The 18,347-nt window shown below is 43.5% G+C and overlaps 1 protein-coding gene across 1 annotated transcript in view; it reads right to left on the reverse strand.

The window, feature by feature from the left end:
• Positions 1–18,347, reverse strand: part of LOC123366211 (protein eyes shut homolog) — a 95,536-nt gene that overhangs the window by 23,382 nt on the left and 53,807 nt on the right. Inside the window, exon 6 of the mRNA XM_045009441.1 lies at positions 12,971–13,143. Coding sequence (XP_044865376.1) covers positions 12,971–13,143 — 173 coding nt within the window. The remainder of the gene's footprint in view (positions 1–12,970; positions 13,144–18,347) is intronic.

Consider the following 18,347-nt stretch of genomic DNA (forward strand, 5'->3'; position numbering starts at 1 on the left):
ATCTGTCTGGGGATTGGTCCTGCTTTGAGCAGTGGGTTGGACTAGATGACTTCCTGAGGTCCCTTCCAACCCTGATATTCTATGAACTATTCTATGAACTTGTCCCACCATCAGGGAACCTCGCTCTGAACCAGGGCTGGATCCTAAGCGGTTGCTCCCATGTGACCAGGGCCCTTTGCCCCAGCCCAGAGCCTCCTCCTGCATCCTTAACCCCTTATCCCTGGCCCTAACCCACAGCCCCCTCCTGCATACTGAATCCCTCAGCCCCACCCCCAGCCTGGAGCCCCCTTCTGCACCCCAACCCCTCATCTCCAGCCCCACCCCAGAGCCTGCACCCCCAGCTGGACCCCTCACCCCAGCCCGGAGCCCCCTCCTGCACTCTGAACCCCCTGCCCCAGCCCCGTGAAAGTGAGTGAGGGTGGGGGAGAGCGAGCCACCAAGAGAGGGGGAATGGAGTGAGTGGAGGGCGGGCCCTCCGGGAAGGGGTGATGCCACAGGGAAAGGATGGGGCTAGGGTGTTTGGTTTTGTGTGATAAGAAAGTTGGCAACCCTATCTTGCCCCACTTATGTAAGTGCCCTACTCATACATCATAACTCCACCTCCATAAGAGGTGTAGGGCTTATGTCAGTGTAGTTAGGGCGACAGTGTGTCTATGTAGACACTGCCTTACATCTGCTGCTGGCTCCATGCTGGAGCCATGAAATTGACAAGAAAGCTGGGCAGCTAGAGCCCGGCTGCCCCTGGCACCCCATTCTTAGCTGGGCTGAGGCCTGCCCTGCTCCCCGCTGCCTGCTTAGAGAGCCGAGAAGCCTGGGCAGCTGCCCCCTTCTTCTGGTGGGGTACGGAGAGGTGAGAAGTCCAGGCGGCTGCCCCTTGCTCCTGGTGGGCAATGGGGAGGTGAGAAGAGCTGGGAGCAGGGAGCTGAGAGCCCAGGAAGTGCACCACCGAGAGAAAGAGGATAGTGCGGACATGAGCCACCATAGTAGTTCCATAGTGCCTGTAAGGCGACCTAACATAGGTTGACTTAAATCTGTAGACATGTCCTAAGTCATTCCTTGGGCCAACTGACTGACTTCACAGTAACTGTGCTGTGAGGAAGAAATAAGTAAGGAACTCAGGATTTGGCCCTATGCTAATAAGACATGAGCTATTTCATAGCCAGGCCAGCAAAGTGATAAACCTTGTCTAGTTTCCAAATTTAAACACCTCCGTAAGATAAATCATTTAATAGATTTCAATCATAACTTAAGGTATATGGGTCAGCTGGGATAAATATGGTGCAGGACTATGTAAATTCTGGCTCAGGGTCATTGATCCTGATGGGAATCAGGTGGTGGGATACTACTACCACCATCCTTCTGAGTGCATGTTAGCTGGTCACAGCTTTAATTCTCCTTGATGAGATCATTGAGAGAAGTGCTAGATCAACATAACTACATTTCTGCCAGTGTAGCACCCATGGTCACCTTGGTATGAAGGAGGTTACAACTGTTTTGCCTTTCACCAGCCTCCTTTCCACCACCAAGGAGTTTATGTATGGTATTAAACCACAACATGAATTTAGCCCGACATCAGCAATTTATTCTAGTTGGCACTATAAATTATATAGAGGTGTGGGGTTTTTTTTTAAATAAATAGAGGTGTTTTTTTTTTAAATAAATGCATGTTTTTTCCACATGTCCCCTCTGTGAATACTAAATGTACTGGGCTAGTGATGATAAATCTGAAAGTTTAGATGCTTTTTCTTTGTAGACAAAACTTAAAAGTGTGTTTTATCCTTAGAGAGCACGATTGCCATAGCAACCATGCAGAGGTATTTTTTGGCATGTTACCACCAGGTTTCAAAAATCTCCAGTGAATCATAGAGCTTGATTGGACCAGTGTTGCATGAATTACTAAGAGAAACAATACTTACTATGTCTCAAAATAACAAGTAAATAAGTGCCCGCAGTTAAATTTTTTAAATGATTGAAATGCATCGGAACAGCAATACAGTACTGCATTCCTCCAAGTCCAAAATAGTCTGCAGATTCAGCTCTTAGGAACAACTGTGCCATCAGAGAAGCACCCTCTCCCCCTCCCCCATATATATATATATATATATATATATATATATATATATATATGGTACAGTACATGTCTTAAAAAAAGCATTTGTTAGACTAAAAATCATGGGCCATCTTCAAAGTAATCATGTTAGGGATTAATTTGGCCTAATATAATAATACACGTAAGAAGATTTGGCGTGTGTTTTTTAAAAGAATGCCTTTATTTTAATAAATCTAAGGATTTTAAAAGTCAAATATTAATTTCACCGGTTACTCTGTTCTTTCATTCGAGTCATTCAACTTGGACAATGAAAACGGACTAGCTAGTTGACCTTTGGTTCCTAGCCATTTTTATCTTCAGGTTCTCATGCATTAGCACAATTCTGTAATGTTTTGGTTGCAAACACTGTAGGAGAATGATGAGCTAGCTTAGAACTGCATGTGAGCTGACAAACATGGCCAGTCCACCTTTTGATTGTTGTCTATTTCATTTGTTTATCAGGGAATCCTTTTACTGGTTGGGGGAGTATTTGAGCATGTTAAGTCAGGTGTGCAGCAATGCAAGATACAGGTTGGTTGTCTTTTCCTCATGAGCAACGCAGACAATCAGTGTTTGTAGCTGTGGAGAGTTAAGGGACTGTTACATAGATAAACAGTCACTTGTTAGCTGAACTACTTTGATTCCCAAAATAGCATTATCCTTCCATTATGCTTCCTTGAAATCAAAGAAAATGATTTTAATTGATTTTGCAAAAGCACCTGATCAAGCCCTTTAAACACCTATTATGGTAAATAGTAATCTTCCCATGAGCCCAGTTACATTGTACAGTACATGAAAAAAATTAGTATGTGTATGTCTATATGTGGATCTGATCACCATTGCATCTGAGCGTACTGACTACAACATACAGTCCAGTAATTTCCCTGTAAGGGTAGCAAATTGCTGAACAAATCTGGATTAAAGTTTATATGTTTTGTGAATTTTTTTTTAAAAGCCATATACAACGGTTCTCCAATACTGCCATCTACAGTGTCTTTGACATATTACACCATTGGCACCAAAACAAAGTATCAGGCACTACAGCCAGGTAACCTGCTAATATGTTCTGAGCGTACAGCTCCCCCCACTTTTTTAAGAATCTCCTAAACTGTGTCTAAATTATAGACTATTTGGCTGGGTACCCAGAGGAATTCCAACAGATCAAGACAAATACTATAGTTCAGCACTCCTATAGCTTTGTCAGAGAAGCATCATTGTGTTTTCCCACTGTTTCCACTCCAAATTACTTTGGGCCAAGTAGCCTAAGTGGTTTAAACAGCACTACTCATATGAGGAAGATGAACCAAATGTGCTCCATGCTAACCGAGAAGAGGAAAGAGAAGAGGAATAAAAAGCGAAGAAGGAAAGGCTGTGTGTATATAGCGTAGTATTGTTTAGGCTCAGTGTTATAAAATGTGCACATTGGTTATGGAAGTTTTCTGTGTCTATATAGTTGCACTTCAGAGAGTCTTTCAGTGACAATGAAAGAAGGTAATGTTATGCCATTTATAAATAATGATGCATGATAGAGCCACACATTCTTCATACTGAAAGACATTTTTAGATTATTTCTTTTTGCAGAGAAAGAGGCATCTTTGGGCCTGATTCTCCCCCATTGTTCCTCACCTGAGGAGTCATATGTGAGACTGCTACTCACATAAGGAAGAGCTGACAAGACAGGATTTTTAGAGTTTGTCAGTCTAATTGCAAAGTGAATTATTTGGCAGAGAATAAACTGGAAGTGGGTGTTTCAAAAGTCTTAAGAATGGCCATTCTGGGTCAGAACAATGGTCCATCTAGCTCAGTATCCTCTCTTCTCACCGTGGCTGGTGCCCAGATGCTTCAGAGGGAATGAACAGAACAGGGTAATTTATCAGGTGATCCCTTCCCTGTTGTCCAGTCACAATGTCTAGCAGTTAGAGGTTTAGGGACACACAGGCATAGGATTGTGTTCCAGACCATCTTGGCTAATAGCCACTGATGAACCTATCCTCCATTAATTTATCTACCATAATTCTTTTATGAATCCAGTTGTAATTTTGGACTTCACAACATCCCCTGGCAACAAGTTCCAAAGGCTGGCAGTGTGTAGTGTGAAGAAGTACTTCCTTATGTTCCTTTAAGCCTGCTGACTATTAATTTAGGATGACCACTGGTTCTTGTGTTATATGAAGTGGGTAAATAACACTACCTTATTCACTTTCTCCATACCAGTCATGATTGTATAGACCTCTATCATATCCCACCTCCCGCCAACTTGTCTCTTTTTTCAGATGAACAATCCCACTCTTTTTAATCTTTCCTGCCACAGAAGCTGTTCCATACTCCTAATCATTGTTGTTGCCCTTCTCTGTACTTTTTCCAATTCTAATATTTATTTATTTTTTGAGAAGGGATGACCTGAACTGCTCACAGTATTCAAATTGTGGGCATACCATGCATTTATATAATGGCATTCTGAGCTTTTTTGTCTTACCATCTATCCTTTGCCTAATGGTTCCTAACATTCTGTTAGCTTTTTTGACTGCACAGCACATTGAGCAGATGTTTTCATAGAACTACCCACAATAATTCCAAGAGCTCTTTCTTGATTGGTAAGAGCAATTTAGACCCCATTATTTTGTATGGATAGTTGGGATTGTTTTCCTATGTGTATTTCTTTACATTTATCAGCATTGAATTTCATGTGCCATTTTCTTGCCCAGTCTCCAAGTTTTGTGAGATCCCTTTGTAACTCTTTGCAGTCTGCTTTGGATTTAACTATCTTAAGTAATTGTGCATCATCAGCAAACTTTCCCACCTCAGAGTTTACCCCTTTTACCAGATTGTTTTGAATATATTGAACAGCACTGGTACCAGTAGATATCATGGGGGGACCCCACTATTTACCTCTCTCCACTGTGAAAACTGAGCATTTATTCCTACCCTTTGTTTTCTTTCTTTTAACCAGTTACTGAGCCATGAGAGGACGTTTCCTCTTATCCCATGGCTGCTTAAGAGCCATTGGTGAGGGGCTTTCAGAAAAGTCCAGGTACATTATATCTACTGGTTCACTCTAGCCTATGTGTTTGTTGACCCCCTCCACGAATCTTGATATATTGACAGGTTTCAGAGTAGCAGCCGTGTTAGTCTGTATCCGCAAAAAAAACAACCAGGAGTACTTGTGGCACCTTAAAGACTAACAAATTTATTTTAGCATGAGCTTTCGTGAGCTAAAGCTCACTTCTTCGGATGCATAGAATGGAACACACAGACAGGAGATATTTATACATACAGAGAACATGAAAAGGTGGAAGTATGCATACCAACAGGCAGAGTCTAATCAATTGAGATGAGCTATCGTTAGCAGGAGGAAAAAAAACTTTTTGAAGTGATAATTAAGATGGCCCATAGAAGGTGTGAGGAGAACTTAACATAGGGAAATAGATTCAATTGGTGTAATGACCCAACCATTCCCAGTCTTTGTTTAGACCACAGTTAATAGTATCTAGTTTGCATATTAATTCAAGTTCAGCAGTCTCTCTTTGGAGTCTGTTTTTGAAGTTTTTTTGTTGCAAAATTGCCACCTTCAAGTCTGTCACTGAGTGGTTAGAAAGGTTGAAGTGTTCTCCCACTGGTTTTTGAATGTTATGATTCCTGATGTCAGATTTGTGTCCATTTATTCTTTTGCGTAGAGACTGTCCGGTTTGGCCAATGTACATGGCAGAGGGGCATTGCTGGCACATGATGGCATATATCACGTTGGTAGACGTGCAGGTGTACGAGCCCCTGATGGTCTGATGTGATTAGGTCCTGTGATGGTATCACTTGAATGGATATGTGGACAGAGCTGGCATCGGGCTTTATTGCAAGGATAGGTTCCTGGGTTAGTGTTTATGTTGTATGGTGTGCGGTTGCTGGTGAGTATTTGCTTCAGGTTGGGAGGCTGTCTATAAGCGAGGACTGGCCTGTCTCCCAAGATCTGTGAGAGTGAGGGATCATCTTTAAGGATAGGTTGTAAATCTTTGATGATGCGCTGGAGAGGTTTTAGTTGGGGGCTGTAGGTGATGGCTAGTGGTGTTCTGTTATTTTCTTTTTTAGGCCTGTCCTGTAGTAGGTGGCTTCTGGGTACTCTTCTGGCTCTGTCAATCTGTTTTTTCACTTCAGCAGGTGGGTATTGTAGGTTTAAGAATGCTTGATAGAGATCTTGTAGGTGTTTATCTCTGTCCGAGGGATTGGAGCAAATACGGTTGTATCTTAGAGCTTGGCTGTAGACAATGGATCGTGTGGTGTGTCCGGGATGGAAGCTGGAGGCATGTAAGTAAGTATAGCGGTCAGTGGGTTTCCGGTATAGGGTGGTATTTATGTGACCATCGTTTATTAGCACAGTAGTGTCTAGGAAATGGACCGCTTGTGTGGATTGGTCTAGGCTGAGGTTGATGGTGGGATGGAAATTGTTAAAATCTTGGTGGAATTCCTCGAGGGCTTCTTTTCCATGAGTCCAGATGATGAAGATGTCATCAATGTAGCGCAAGTAGAGTAGGGGCGTTAGGGAACGAGAGTTAAGGAAGTGTTGTTCTAAGTCAGCCATAAAGATGTTAGCATACTGAGGGGCCATGCGGGTACCCATAGCAGTGCCACTGACTTGAAGATATATATTGTCCCCAAATGTGAAATAGTTGTGGGTGAGGACAAAGTCACAAAGTTCAGCCACCAGGTTAGCCGTGATATTATCGGGGATACTGTTCCTGATGGCTTGTAGTCCATCTTCGTGTGGAATGTTAGTGTAGAGGGCTTCCACATCCATAGTAGCCAGAATGGTGTTTTCTGGAAGATCACTGATGGATTGTAGTTTCCTCAGGAAGTCAGTGGTGTCTCGAAGATAGCTGGGAGTGCTGGTAGCATAGGGCCTGAGGAGAGAGTCCACATAGCCAGACAATCCTGCTGTTAAAGTACCAATGCTTGAGATGATGGGGCGTCCAGGATTTCCAGGTTTATGGATCTTGGGTAGCAAATAGAATACACCTGGTCGGGGTTCCAGGCATGTGTCTGTATAGATCTGTTCCTGTGCTTTCTCAGGGAGTTTTTTGAGCACTACAAGCCATCAGGAACAGTTTTTTTTCCTCCTGCTAACGATAGCTCATCTCAATTGATTAGACTCTGCCTGTTGGTATGCATACTTCCACCTTTTCATGTTCTCTGTATGTATAAATATCTCCTGTCTGTGTGTTCCATTCTATGCATCCGAAGAAGTGAGCTTTAGCTCACGAAAGCTCATGCTAAAATAAATTTGTTAGTCTTTAAGGTGCCACAAGTACTCCTGTTTTTCTTGATATATTGGTGAGTCATGATTTCCCTTTACAAAAGCCGTGTTGACTCTTCCCCAGCACATTGTGTTCATCTATGTGTCTGATAATTCTGTTCTTCACTATAGTTTTAACCAGTTTTCCTGCTACTGAAATTAGGCTTATTGGCCTGTAATTCCCAGGACTGATTCTGGAGCCTTTTTAAAAAAAATCATCATCACATTTGCAATCCGGTACAGAGGCTGATTTAAGTGATAGGTTACATACCACATTTAGTAGTTCTGCAATTTCATATTTCCATTCCTGCAGAACTCTTGGGTGAATATCTTCTGGTTCTGGTGTCTTATTACTATTTCATTTATCAATATGTTCCAAAACCACCTTTCCTGACACCTCATATGTGACCCCTAAAACGAATTGCTTAGGTGTGGGAATCTCCCTCATCCTTTGCAGTGAAAACTGATGAAAATAATTCATTTAGCTTCTCCATAATGTCTTTATTGCGTGCTCCTTTAGCACCTCAATTGTTCACCAGCAGGTTTCCTTCTTTTGATGTACTTACAAAAACTAACAGCATTTTTTTTGTCTTTTGCTAGTTGCTTTTCAAATTCTTTTTTGCCCTGCCTAATTATACTTAAACTCTGGCAAATCAAGTCTAATTTTCCTCAATAGGATTTGCCTTTAATTTTTAAAGGATGCCTTTTTGTCCCTAACCACCTCTTTTACTGTTGTTTAGTTACGATGGAGGTTTATTGGTCCTCTTACAGGTTCTTTATTATTATTATTTGGGCTATACATATAACTTGAGCCTCTATTATGGTGTTTTTAAAAAGTTTCCATGCGGCTTGCAGGCATTTCACTTTTGTGACTTTTCCTTTTAATTTCCATTTAACTAGCTTCCTCATTTTTGTATAATTCCCTTTTTTGAAGGTAAATGCTAATATGGTGGGTTTCTTTGGTATCCCCTCCCCCAAGGATGTTAAATTTAATTACATTATGGTCATAATTACCAAGAAGTTCAGCTATATTCACCTCTTCGACCACATCCTGTGTGCCACTTAGGACTAAATCAAGAATTGCCTCTCCCTTTGCAGATTCCAGGACTAGCTGCTCCAAGAAGCAGTCATTAATGGTGTCTAGAAGTTTTATCTCTGCATTCTGTCCTGAGGTGACGTGTTCCCAATCAATATGAGCATAGTTGAAATGCCCCATTATTACTGGGTTTTCTGTTTTTGTAGCCTCTCCCTATCACCATCCTGGTCAGGTGGTCAGTGGTATATTCCAACTGCTATATTCTTATTATTCAAACATGGAATTTCTATCCATAGAGATTCTGTAGTATAGTTTGGTTCATTTAAAGATTTTTACCATTTGACTCTATGCTTGCTTTCACATGCAGACGCTCTCCGGGTTACGCAAGATCCGACTTATGCGAATCCACACTTATGGAAAAAGGGTGCTCAACATCACTGAGGACAATCTTAGTTTGTTCAAGCTTGTGAAAAGGAGGCTTGACTTATTTTTCCCTCTTTTAAAAATATGCTTTAATTTGCTTCTTTATGCATTCTTCTAAGGGCTTTGCTCAGTATTTACACACAGTACTTATTCAGGCAATGAAGTCAGTGAGAGTTTGCCTGAGTAAGATTTGACAGGATTTGATCTATCTGAATAATAAGAGCGTTTTCCATAGGTGATCCTGCTTTCCCTTGGTTTATACAACTTCCGATTTAGCTGATTTACTATTGTACAGTTATGTCCTTACAATCTCAAGTTTTATCATTCAGCTGTGCTGTGTCAAGTCCCAGTTCCATTTGGGAAATTGTTTCATTCTTGGTAGTATTGTTGACTCCTCTGTTGTACATGCGAATGTTCTGCAAAGCATTTTAAGAACAGTTGTGTGTTGATTTTTAACACATTTTGCTCAATTTCCTTATGCACACAATAAATGGGTAACAATAGACATTTGATTCATACTTTCCAGATCAAAACACGTATTAGTGCTTGTTAGATATGGTATCCGTCTTTAATGACTTCAGTCAGGCTCAGTTAAACTGTCTTTCACATTTGCAGTGCGAACTGTTCCCACAGATGGGATAAAGCGCCCCCTGTTGGATATGCGCCAGCCTGCTGTGAGGGCTCCAAACCCTGAATCCCACCTCATCTCATCTTACTGGGGCTATATAGAGCTTAGGCACTGGCTTTGGCCCTGTCGGCATGCACTCTAGGTACAGACCTCGTGTCTGATACCCCTCTTGGCAATGAGGACTCCCAAAATCCAATTGCTTAGGTCTTGAAACCAGTGCTGTCTCCCTCTAGCCTCTCCAGCAACTCTTCCATGTTCCCCAGAATCCCACCAAAGGATCACTGTTTACCTCTCATGGGGTACATGATAAAGAGAGTCAACAGATACACAGAATGACTTTGCACAGGATTCTAAAACACCATTACTCTTTACTTGGTATCATGACAAATACACTGATCCATACAAAATAATAAAAACAATGGTACACATTTCCCTCAGTCCCCTCACCACCCTGGAGAATTTTTTGGGCACAGGCTAAAGTCCTCTAAGGAGTCCCGGATATTTCCTCTCCCCTTTACCCTCCCGCACATGACCTCTCTTCATAACATCCAGTCTCGGGTCTTTTCCCCCTCTGTTACCTTTTGTCTTGTAACCACCAGCTTCCTTTGTCTTGAGATACACTGATCTGCCTCTGCAGGTGACCAAAGACCCCTACCTGATGACTTCATTGACAGATGGCCTCTCCTTTGGTAAACCAGTTCTCCTGGGCAAGGGTCTGTCTCAAGGTGTTTCTTTTTGAATGGAGGACCATCAACATTTAATGACCCTTTATTGTTAGCTCTGGGCCACTACTCCCTGGAGTTTCAGTCCAATGTGGAGATAGGAGGCTAACAGAGAAGGCCAACCATCCCCACGTTTATAATGGCGTTTGCCCCTTGATGAAGAAACAGAGTTCATAAACTCAAAATTCATAAACTGTACTCAGATAGTATCAGAGGGGTAGCCATGTTAGTCTGGTTCTGTAGAAGCAGCAAAGAATCCTGTGGCACCTTATAGACTAACAGACATTTTGCAGCATGAGCTTTCGTGGGTGAATACCCACTTCTTCGGATGCAAGTGGGTATTCTTGCATCCGAAGAAGTGGGCATTCACCCACGAAAGCTCATGCTGCAAAACGTCTGTTAGTCTATAAGGTGCCACAGGATTCTTTGCTGCTTGTACTCAGATAGATTGCCCAAATTAACAAAACTGTGTCGCCATAAGCATCATTCTTTATGATCCCATGGCTTGTCCTGTATGCTATTCTTGCTGACTTTGCCTGCCTTGGTCTCCTATGACTCACATCACTGCCCTGTGTTTACTGGTCCTTGTCCATTGGCAATGGCCTGCTTGTTTTTATTGTTGTTCTGCTATGCTGTTTTTTTTGTTCTGCCTCATATATTTCCCTCACTCCGTCTTTCTTTCCTTGGTGTTCATTAGTCTTCATCACTTTATCTCCCTTTGTTCTCTCTTTTTCCCTCATCCAACATACACCATCATTCCAGGGAAGATGTATTCAATCTCGGTAAACAGCTGTTTTTTAGCAGTTTGCCATCCATTAAAAGTGAAAACTATACTTTAAAAAATATGATAATTCACTACTCTGCCAGAGTAAGGTGAAATGCCGGTCAAAGGGTTTTGGCCAAGTATAGTAATTCCACTTCATACCAAAGCCAAAGAAAACCTTTCAGTACAACGGATGCCTTCCTGTGTGCTTTCCAGTTACAGGATTAGGATTTATTCAAAGAATAACAAACTATGAGGAGCACAGTTTCTCTTGGGTGTTTTCTATGGCTCGAACGTGAGTACCTGCAGTACTGTACATTGCAAAAAGAGCAAAACCTGTTTGAAGTCCTGGTACATAGGACTTATTATAAGATAAATTATCTGCTTTGTGTGAAGCATATTTCCTATATTGTCTGCTGTCCTGAATCCAGATGGCATCACAATTATAAACCCTCAATGAGAAGGAAATTCAAAGCTTAAGAGTTAATACGAAGACCCCTGAAAGGCTGCTTCAGCAGAGTCAGTGCTTAGAGCAGTGTTCTTACAGGGAATGAAGGATTTAGCAGTGACTTTTCAGAAAGTGGTTTGTGAGCAGAGTTTGAGCCTGCAAATTTGCACCTGAGTTGTGCAATTCAGTTTTGGACCCAAATCAGACTTCCAGATGGGGAGTATAACTCACATAGCAAGTGGTGTAGTCAATTCTGTGCCTACAGTTTGCTTTGTGGATTCAGCAAGGGAGGCCAGGCCTCAGCAAGTACTGTAAAGGACAAACAAAAACCCTTCAACGGAGTCCTAAAGAGGAGCCTAAGAAAAACAAGGCAGACAAGGCTGAAGACATTTTTTTTGAGGCAGAAAAGGGCAACAGACAGATTCAAAGTCTTTCAGTGAAAGGGAGGCAAGGTAGCATAGACATCTCCTCTGAGATTGGCAGCTAATAACTATTAGTGTTGTGATATATGAACGTGCTCCAAAAGGTTTGTCTGTTTTATCATTACTCTAATTCTGAGGCCTAATCCAATGCCCATTGAAGTCAACAGAAATGTTTCCATCAATGTCAATGGGAAACATAGAATCAGACCTCAGGTGTACAGAACTCCTGGGGCTCTGAATGGGAATAAAGCCAGGTAGACCATAATGCTGCTTTCACAGTGCCTAATGTGCACTCATTTTCTGACAAACTTACAAAGGGTGTGTGAATTTGCAGCTCCAATAATTTTAAGGAACTGGAAAAATGAGGGAATTGAAAATAAGTGTAAGCACAGTCAGCAATTACTGGGTTAGGACCAATGGTTTTAAGAGACTGTTTATTTTTTGTTAACACAAAGTTGGGATGCCACTTGGTTTCATTTATGAAATAAATACACTTTGTATTGACTTTGCACATCACAGTTTTCATCTAAGTGGCTAAGTGTTATCTCCACTTTACAGGTGGAGAAACCGAGTCACAGAGAGATGCTGTGACTCGTCCAAGGTCCCAGAGATTCCTGACTCCACGTCCAGTGCCCTAACCACTGGACCTTTTAAAGGTTGTTTAAAAGCAGGCTGGAGTCTGAGGCCTTTAGGAAGTGTGTCCCCTTTGTTTGGCCATTTACACTTACTGATTTTTATTTTTTATTTTATTTTTTTACAAAGAAACAAAAGCAAATAAAGGACAGTTTCTTCCCAAGATGAATTTTCTATAAAGGTTTATTAGGTGCATGAGAGTGCTTTGTGTTCATGTTATTTCACTTACCGTTTCATACATTCAGCTGCTTGGGAAGCACTGGAATGCCACGTTTCTGAGTACTTCACAGTCCAGGAAGGGAATAACCCCGCATGTATAGGAGTCAATTGGAGCTCTGCTATTGACTAGCATGGGTGCAGATCAGCCAGAGGGGTAGTGAAACCAGAAAATCCAATTTCTATTTGTATTACTCTCCTTCAATCATTTTATTTGCTCTCTACATGAACCAGGCAAATAAAAATCAATCTTTGGAGAAAAAACCCACAAATGGATAACATGGAAAATACCTTCTAGCTTTGTCATACCTTGTTCACAGAAGGTGCCAGTAGTTCCTAGAGGGCAGTGGCATGTGTATCCATCAGGCAGTGGCACACAGGTAGCACCTTTTCTACACAGATGTGGTGGGTTGTGCTCAGGATCGCAAACTGAAACTGTCTCTGTGCAAAATGCTCCTTTCCATCCAGTGGGGCAGTCACAGCTACAATACATAAAAGAGGGGAAACAATGCAACATTATTACCCGAACAAATCAATGTTTCAATAGCATTTGGAGTCAACATTTTCAGACTCTGATGCCTAACGTTAGGCAGCTAAATCAGAGGTTTTCAGTGATTGCTAAGTAGCCAAGTCTCTCATTGGATTGTATTTTTAGGCAGCTTAGTTTTAAACCATTAGCCCAAATTTACATCATATTTGTTTTAGTCTAACAGCCTGGGATCACTGTTTGTATTTAATGGGACATTTGATTTTTTTATTATTTGTACTGTGGTATTAGCATCCAGAAACGCCAGCCAGTCTTGCATCTTCTTTTTGCTAGGTATTATACAAAACACAGAAGAAGGCAAGGTCCCTAACCCAAAAAACTTACAAGCTAAATTAAGAAATGGCACAAAAAGTAAGTGTAACAAAGAATAAGGGGGAAAGGGAAGATAATGAAGTGGACCCAAGGGAAAAGTAGTAAGATCAGGCCCTGTGGCTGCTTCTCAGCTAGCCAATTAGTTGGCTGATTTCTTCTCAGAGGCAGAGCAGAAGTGGGATCTGGGGAAGGGTTTGAAGGAGGAGAGGGTAGGAGGTTTGCAGGGGAGTGAGGCCTGTGTCACAAGTTGTATATAGTGGCTAGTTGCAGTCATTAATGCCATCATCAAACTGAGGGAACCCGAGAAAAGGTAAGTGTCCGCTGGCCTTTCACACCTCTGTATTTAATTAGAGCCAGGGGAATCACTGAGATCAAACAAGAAAAACAAACCATCCTGCTGGTTGTCCATATTAAAGTCATTCTGAGTGTTGTAGAGCTTGTAAAATCCAAAAACACACTAGATACAGAGATTTAAAAATGGACCTTCTCCTTGAAAGCAGAATTCTTTTTAATAGTTTAAATGCATTAAATCAATTTGCATTTTATCATCCACTGGCAGTTTTATGACCTGTTATTATAGCCGTAGTGCTCTCAGGATATTAGAGAGACAAAATGGGTGAGGTAATATCTTTTACAGGTCCAAAATTCTGTTGGTGAAAGAGACAAACTTGTGAGCTACACAGACAGAGCTTAATTTGTGCCGGGGCTTGCCAGAGCTGAGCCCTGGCACCTCTAGGCTTGGCAGTTCATAGCCCCAGCACTTCTGGGCTCCCGGCCAGCAGCCTTCACTCTCTGAAGGCAGCACCTCTGCCAGCAGCAGCACAGAAGTAAGAGTAGCAATACCATACCACACCACCCTTACTTCTGCACTGCTGCCGGCAGCTGCACTGCCTTCAGAACTGAGTCTCCGGCCAGCAGCCACCCAGCTTGAGCCCTGACACCTCTTTCATTTCAAATTAAACATTGTACCCAGAGCTCTTCTTCTTCGTCCCACTTTGTCTCAGATTTATGACATGTCAGTGTTTCTCTAAATCAGGGGTGGGCCAACTTTTTGGTCCAAGGGCCACATCTGGGTATGGAAATTGTATGGCGAGCCATGAATGCTCATGAAATTGGGGGTTGAGGTGCGGGAGGGGGTGAGGGCTCCGGATGGGGTGAGGGCTTGTGAGGGGCCAGAAATGAGGAGTTCAGGGTGTGAGAGGGGGCTCTGGGCTGGGGCAGGGGGTTGGTGTATGGGAGGGGGTGAGGGCTCCGGCTGGGGTGAGGGCTTGGGAGGGGCCAGAAATGAGGAGTTCAGGGTGCGAGAGGGGGCTCTGGGCTGGGGCAGGGGGTTGGGGTGTGGGTCGGGGTGAGGGCTCCGGTTGGGGGTGTAGGAGGTTGGGATCGAGGGGTTCAGAGGGTGGGAGGAGTTCAGAGGGTGACCAATGGGAGCTGCGGGGATGGCGCTTGGGGTGGGGGCAGTGTGTGGATTTCCCTGTCTGCCCCTACACGTAGGAGCCAGAGGGGGGGACATGCTACTGTTTCTGGGAGCTGCTCCCTGGCAGGAACTTGAGAGCCAGATTAAAACACCTGAAGGGCCGGATGCATCCCCCGGGCAGTAGTTTGCCCACCTCTGCTCTAAATGGTTATTGGTTGCCTGTAAAAATCAAGGCCAAGAACAGAACATCGATTCTGACAGGTCCTTTTCTCAGGCTTTTGTTTTTGTCCCTCTTGGACATTAGTTCAGACTTGCTGAGCTACATTGTCTCCATCAATCAGCTCACAGCTTCTAGGCAAAGGGCATCCATGAATCTTTGAAACAGTGGCAAGAGCTATATCCTTATCTCAGGTATGATCTGTAACTATTTTTCATTTCCTAGACATTTCACAAACATGGCACAGTACTTCTATTATTGTTTCTTTAAACCTTCAGGGCAAAGGACAACAGGTAAGCAAACCACTGCCTGCAACCTCTTCACAGTGATAAACGGCTACCTAAAATTAAGGGGAAAAGAGGACAAGACCTCACAGTAACAAAAGCAGCTCAATCCATCAGAGTCGAGCATTAGGGTATTTTCTCTCTCACCCTTAACCATTATGCTTTGATGCATAGAAACCATTGAGGCGGGAAAGTAATTTAGCTTCCTAAGTGGCAGATAGAAATGTTGGTTTCCTGTGCTGTGATGGACTAAGGAGCTGGAAGCTGTGGCTGCACTTGCTGGGACTCATAGGAGAGATTTTTTTTCTCTTCTCCCTGCCTTCACAACATATGTCTTTTTGACACTCATATATCAGAACATTTTCTTGCAACCTAAAAGTGAAATACTAGATCTACTGATTTAAATGGGATTAAACCTACTTGCATGAGGGTTGAATTTGATCAGCTTCCTTCTTCCATACATGTCAAGTGTCATGAACACACATCACCCCGTATCAATGGTATTACAGATGTGCCTCAGCTTAGCAATTTGATTGTAGATTTGCACCCAGACTTTCCCAAAGTTCAGAGTTATGTGGATTTTGGATTCTGGTTCAGGCTCATACTAGAGAGAGGTACAACTCACAAAGTTTGGACTTGGAAGCAAATTCAAAATTGGCCACACTTTAGGGAGGCAAGTGGAGAAGTTTTTGGGATCAGCCTGTCTCTCCTGATTAGTAATGAGTAGACCTTCCAAGAGTCAGAATTCAGCTTCAATGCAGAGGAACAGATACAATTTCTGATGCTTAACTACATTATCTGAATCATTGCTGGCGTCCTGTCTCCCCGCACAACAGGTACCACCAACTTCTCTCACCATCTAGCTCCTCTCCATCCGGCAGACCTGGGGTTTCATCTACATCCTGTTCTTGTTTGTTTTGTTTTCTGGGGTGGAGAGGGAGAAATGCCGTGGCTTGCTATTTCATCACTGCCTGGATTTCTCAGGCCTTTCCTGTCTCATTTCTGTTTCTTTAAGAGTTAGGCAAATGGTTGTGGGCTAGTGGACTCCTCCACAATCCTGCTTCTTTAGGTTTTGTGAGGGACGGCAACTTCATGTGCCCATTTCCCACAACTCTATCATTGTGTGGTGGCATATTCTGGAGTGCAGGAAGTCTCCCTATTTGTAGGTTCTTCTCCATACAATCGAAACTTTGCAAATATGCTTCAGGGCACATTGGGTAATTTTGCAATATCCTGTTTTGCAGGGGGACTTCATTCTAAGGCCTGGTCTACACTAGTCTGTTATTTCAGAATTAGCCAAGTTAATTTGGAAAAAAAAATGATTCTGTCCACACGATCAAACTGGTTTTTTCAATTTAAAGGGCTCTTTAATCCAATTTCTGTACTCCACATTGGCAAGTGGAGTAGCACTTAAATCGAGATCGCAATCCCGGGTTAAAGGTATTGTGGACACAATTCGACGTTATTGGCCTCCGGGAGCTATCCCAGAATGCTCCCTTGTGACCGCTCTGGACAACACTCTCAACTTTGATGCATTAGCCAGGTGGGCAGGAAAAGCCCCGGGAACTTTTGAATTTAATTTCCTGTTTGGTCACCATGAGCACAGGTGACCATCAGCCCAGTCCACCATCACATGCGGACCATGCAGAGTCCACCATCACAAGAGATCACGCAGTCCCCGATTCGCAGACAAGCTCCAGCATGGTCCGAACAGGAGGTATTGGATCTCATCGCATGTTGGGGAGACGAGTCTGTTATGGCAGAACTACGTTCCAAAAAAGGGACTCAAATGCGTGTGCTAAAGGCTCCAGGGCCATGACGGAAAGAGGCTACTCCAGGGACACAGAGCAGTGTCGTACAAAAATCAAGGAGCTCAGGCAAGCATACTAAAAAGCCTGGGAGGTGAACGGCGCTCTGGGTCACAGCCCCATACATTCCACTTCTATCATGAGTTGCATGCAAATATGGGGGGTGACGCCACCACTACCCCACCACTGTCCGTGGACACCTGCAAGGTGGGAGTTGCATGGAGCGAGGACGAAGAGGAGGAGGAGGAGGACAGTGCTCAGGTGGCAAGTGAGGAATCTGTTTTCTCCCCTAGCCAGGAACTATTCTTAACATTGGAGCCAAGAGCCTGCCCCCACTCCCAAGGCGGGCTCCTGGACCATGACCCTGGAGAAGGTACTTCTGGTGAGTGAGAGCCTGATCAGAGCCATGCAGTGGGGGGTGATGGGGGGGGAGGGGAGGGGAGGGATGTTGTGTGAAGCGATCATCCCAGAGAGCCCGCAGGCCCTCCTTTTATATGGCACACCCACCAGGCATTGCTTGCCTGGGAAAGGGAGCCCAGCAGTTTGAAAGCATTGAAATGAATGTAGAAGAAGCAGAACCCCGCATGCCCCTAGGCTGCCTGCAAGCTGAATTCTGTTGCCCAGCCGTGTGTGATGGCTTACTCACACCAAAGTGTCCCCTTTGTTCTCTGAAATGTATCTTTTAAAATACTACCCTCCCTTTTTCTCCTCCCGCAGGTGCAAATGTTTCAACATGGCCCCTATCTACTCCATCCCAGAGGCTGGTCCAGATTAGAATGTGGAAAAAATGAACTCGGGACGACATGTTCGCTGAGCTCATACAGTCCTCCTGCACTGATAGGGCCCAGATGAATGCGTGGAGGCAAACAATTGCAGAGTCCTGTAAAGCATTACAGGAACATGAAGAGAGGAGGGACACGCGTGATGAGAGCAGGCAGGACGCTGTGGTCAAGCTCATGGGGGAGCAAACTGACATGCTCTACTGTATGGTGGATCTAATGCGGGAAAGGCAGCAAGACCACAGACTGCAGCTGCAGCCCCTGTATAACCACCCTCCCTCCTCCCCAAGTTCCATAGCCTCCTCACCCAGATGCCCAAGAA

This window comes from Mauremys mutica, chromosome 3 (genome assembly GCF_020497125.1).
Source record: "Mauremys mutica isolate MM-2020 ecotype Southern chromosome 3, ASM2049712v1, whole genome shotgun sequence".
In the NCBI taxonomy this organism is placed as follows: Eukaryota; Metazoa; Chordata; order Testudines; family Geoemydidae; genus Mauremys; species Mauremys mutica.